At 33.4% G+C, this 2,050-nt stretch overlaps 1 protein-coding gene across 1 annotated transcript; it reads right to left on the minus strand.

Moving 5' to 3' along the window:
• Positions 1-75: 75 nt before the first annotated feature.
• LOC106755513 (MKI67 FHA domain-interacting nucleolar phosphoprotein-like) lies at positions 76-1,793 on the minus strand. The gene is made up of 5 exons (XM_014637682.2): positions 1,640-1,793; positions 1,429-1,526; positions 459-528; positions 255-365; positions 76-144 (listed from the first exon to the last, which is right to left on the minus strand). Exons 1-5 carry the CDS (start codon positions 1,706-1,708, stop codon positions 97-99), a joined length of 396 nt encoding a protein of 131 aa, XP_014493168.1. The 5' UTR covers positions 1,709-1,793; the 3' UTR covers positions 76-96.
• Positions 1,794-2,050: the final 257 nt, after the last annotated feature.

The raw sequence follows: 2,050 nt of genomic DNA on the forward strand, positions 1-2,050 counted from the left end.
CTATAGAGTTGTGAATACTCGTGACATGGTAGCTCGGCACTATATTCTCAGGGTATACAGCAAAAACATTTTTTGAAGATGAGTCGGATTACCGACTCAGTCATCAAACTTTATTTTCTTTGGAGCAGGCTGGATGTTACCCATCTGCAAGAGCAATTATATATGTAAAATGAGAGCAAAACTCAAGATGCACAATATTCTATATTTGTGAAAACAAACGAACAGCCACAGAATGATAAAAGCAAAAGGCTCACAATCTCAGGGCATTCGAAATCAATTCCACCAGCCTCTATCCTTTTCCGTCGTTTTTGGTCATGTTTTAGAATCCTCTCCACCAATTTTTTGTGCTCTTCTAAGGTTCTTTCCTGGGATGACAGCATCAAGAAACAGAACTTAATACTCAGAATCAGATGAGAAATATCAACCAGGTATAGTTTATTATCCAATGAACTAAATACCTTGTCATGACGCTTCCGTTCAATTTGGACATAATCCAATGGCTTGTGACGATAACTGAATCCTCTCCATCTATGATGAAAAATGCCACACATTCATTTGTTACCTTTGGTCATATTCAACAGAATAAACTTAATCTCTAACCTTAACCTTAAATCAAGGCACATATAATACGCCATTTTACAGGATCGCAATTCCTTCAGCCATGTGGAGTTATTTGGCTGAAAGGCAGTTCTAGNCTTTATAACCAACTAAACATGCACATTTTGGGATATGATAATTTTCCAGACTACTAGATGGTTTTCTGTTCAGAGAAGCTTCCAAGGTCCGAGGGATTTGTTTGGGGGTGTCGAAACAATTTTTCCTATGAACAAAATGTCACCAAGCTAATGAGCATGTAAAGCAAGAACTAGACAAAAGTTTCCCATGTATGGAACAAAAATGGTTATAAAACTATTTTTTTGAGTCTTCTCACTCACTGATACTTCAATGTATCACCAATGCTAAGTATTGAAGTATCCAATCAATGAAACACTAATATTTTTATGATGACAACAATTTATTTTATTTTGACAATGTCTAAAGAATCTGATTTTAGTTTAGATCCACACAATAANAATTAAATATTTATTATATTTTAAGAACTTTTATACATTCTTAACTATGTATCGGTCCACATACCGCATCCTCTTATTTTCAAAATAAACATACGCCGTGTCAGATATGAATCATATCCATGCATCATAGTCTGAGTCTAACCAACCGTGAACACCCAAAATGGTTGAGGAAATTCCTAATTCTATATTAGTATTTTTTTCAATACCCTAAATAGATATCTTTCTTTATCANACGTGTAAAGAAAGGAGTGAAAAGAAAAATGATGGTTAGACACTAAGGTCTACAATTAAGATAAACATACAATGGACTCCTTAAAAGGAAATAGATCCGGAAAAATATTAATTAATAACTTACAATCTTGAATGAACATGCTCTGGAGGTACAACATGAACTTGGAGAAGGTGCTCAAAAAGGAGATAATTGTGCATAGTATCAGCTACAATTTTCGCTACCTACAAATCAAGGCACTATTAAAACATGGAAATTGAATTTTAATACAAACACAATAGCACTAAAAATTGTCATGTCATAAGNCAATCAATTAATCTGCAGAGACAACAAATACCTCAGGAGATTCAAATTCTATGTACCCAAAATGTCTTGATTTTCCTGTCTGTAAAAGAACAAGAAACATATTTTGTCAGTATCAATCAACTAAAACCAATATCCATCATCCCTAAAACGGTAACAACAAACAAATATTGCAGACCCAAAGTATTTAATGAAACAAATATCTTGATGGTTGAAAACCCGTAGCTTTTTTCAAAATGTAAGGACCAAACAAAAGCAAAATTACTACAATATTGATTGATTACAGAGGCTTCAACTTCTATGAGAAACTCATAACTATTANCGACACAATTGATATTCTTCATTGGAACATTTTCTTAAATTAAGACCACTCATGAACAAATAGAGCATGAGACGAGAAAAGTAATTTTTCGCCATACAACCATACATTGCATTATGTCAAAAT

Source organism: Vigna radiata, unplaced genomic scaffold, assembly GCF_000741045.1.
Source record: "Vigna radiata var. radiata cultivar VC1973A unplaced genomic scaffold, Vradiata_ver6 scaffold_740, whole genome shotgun sequence".
Classification (NCBI taxonomy): Eukaryota; Viridiplantae; Streptophyta; class Magnoliopsida; order Fabales; family Fabaceae; genus Vigna; species Vigna radiata.

What these genes read in the sequence shown, in the direction of transcription:
- LOC106755513 (XM_014637682.2), bottom strand. Translation starts at nt 1,708, where the DNA reads ATGTTTCTTGTTCTTTTACAGACAGGAAAATCAAGACATTTTGGGTAC. An exon ending in TAGAATTTGAATCTCCTGAG is followed by an intron (nt 1,527 to 1,639) that starts GTATTTGTTGTC and finishes CTTGATTTGTAG; the next exon opens with GTAGCGAAAATTGTAGCTGA. An exon ending in ATTTCGAATGCCCTGAGATT is followed by an intron (nt 145 to 254) that starts GTGAGCCTTTTG and finishes TTGCTCTTGCAG; the next exon opens with ATGGGTAACATCCAGCCTGC.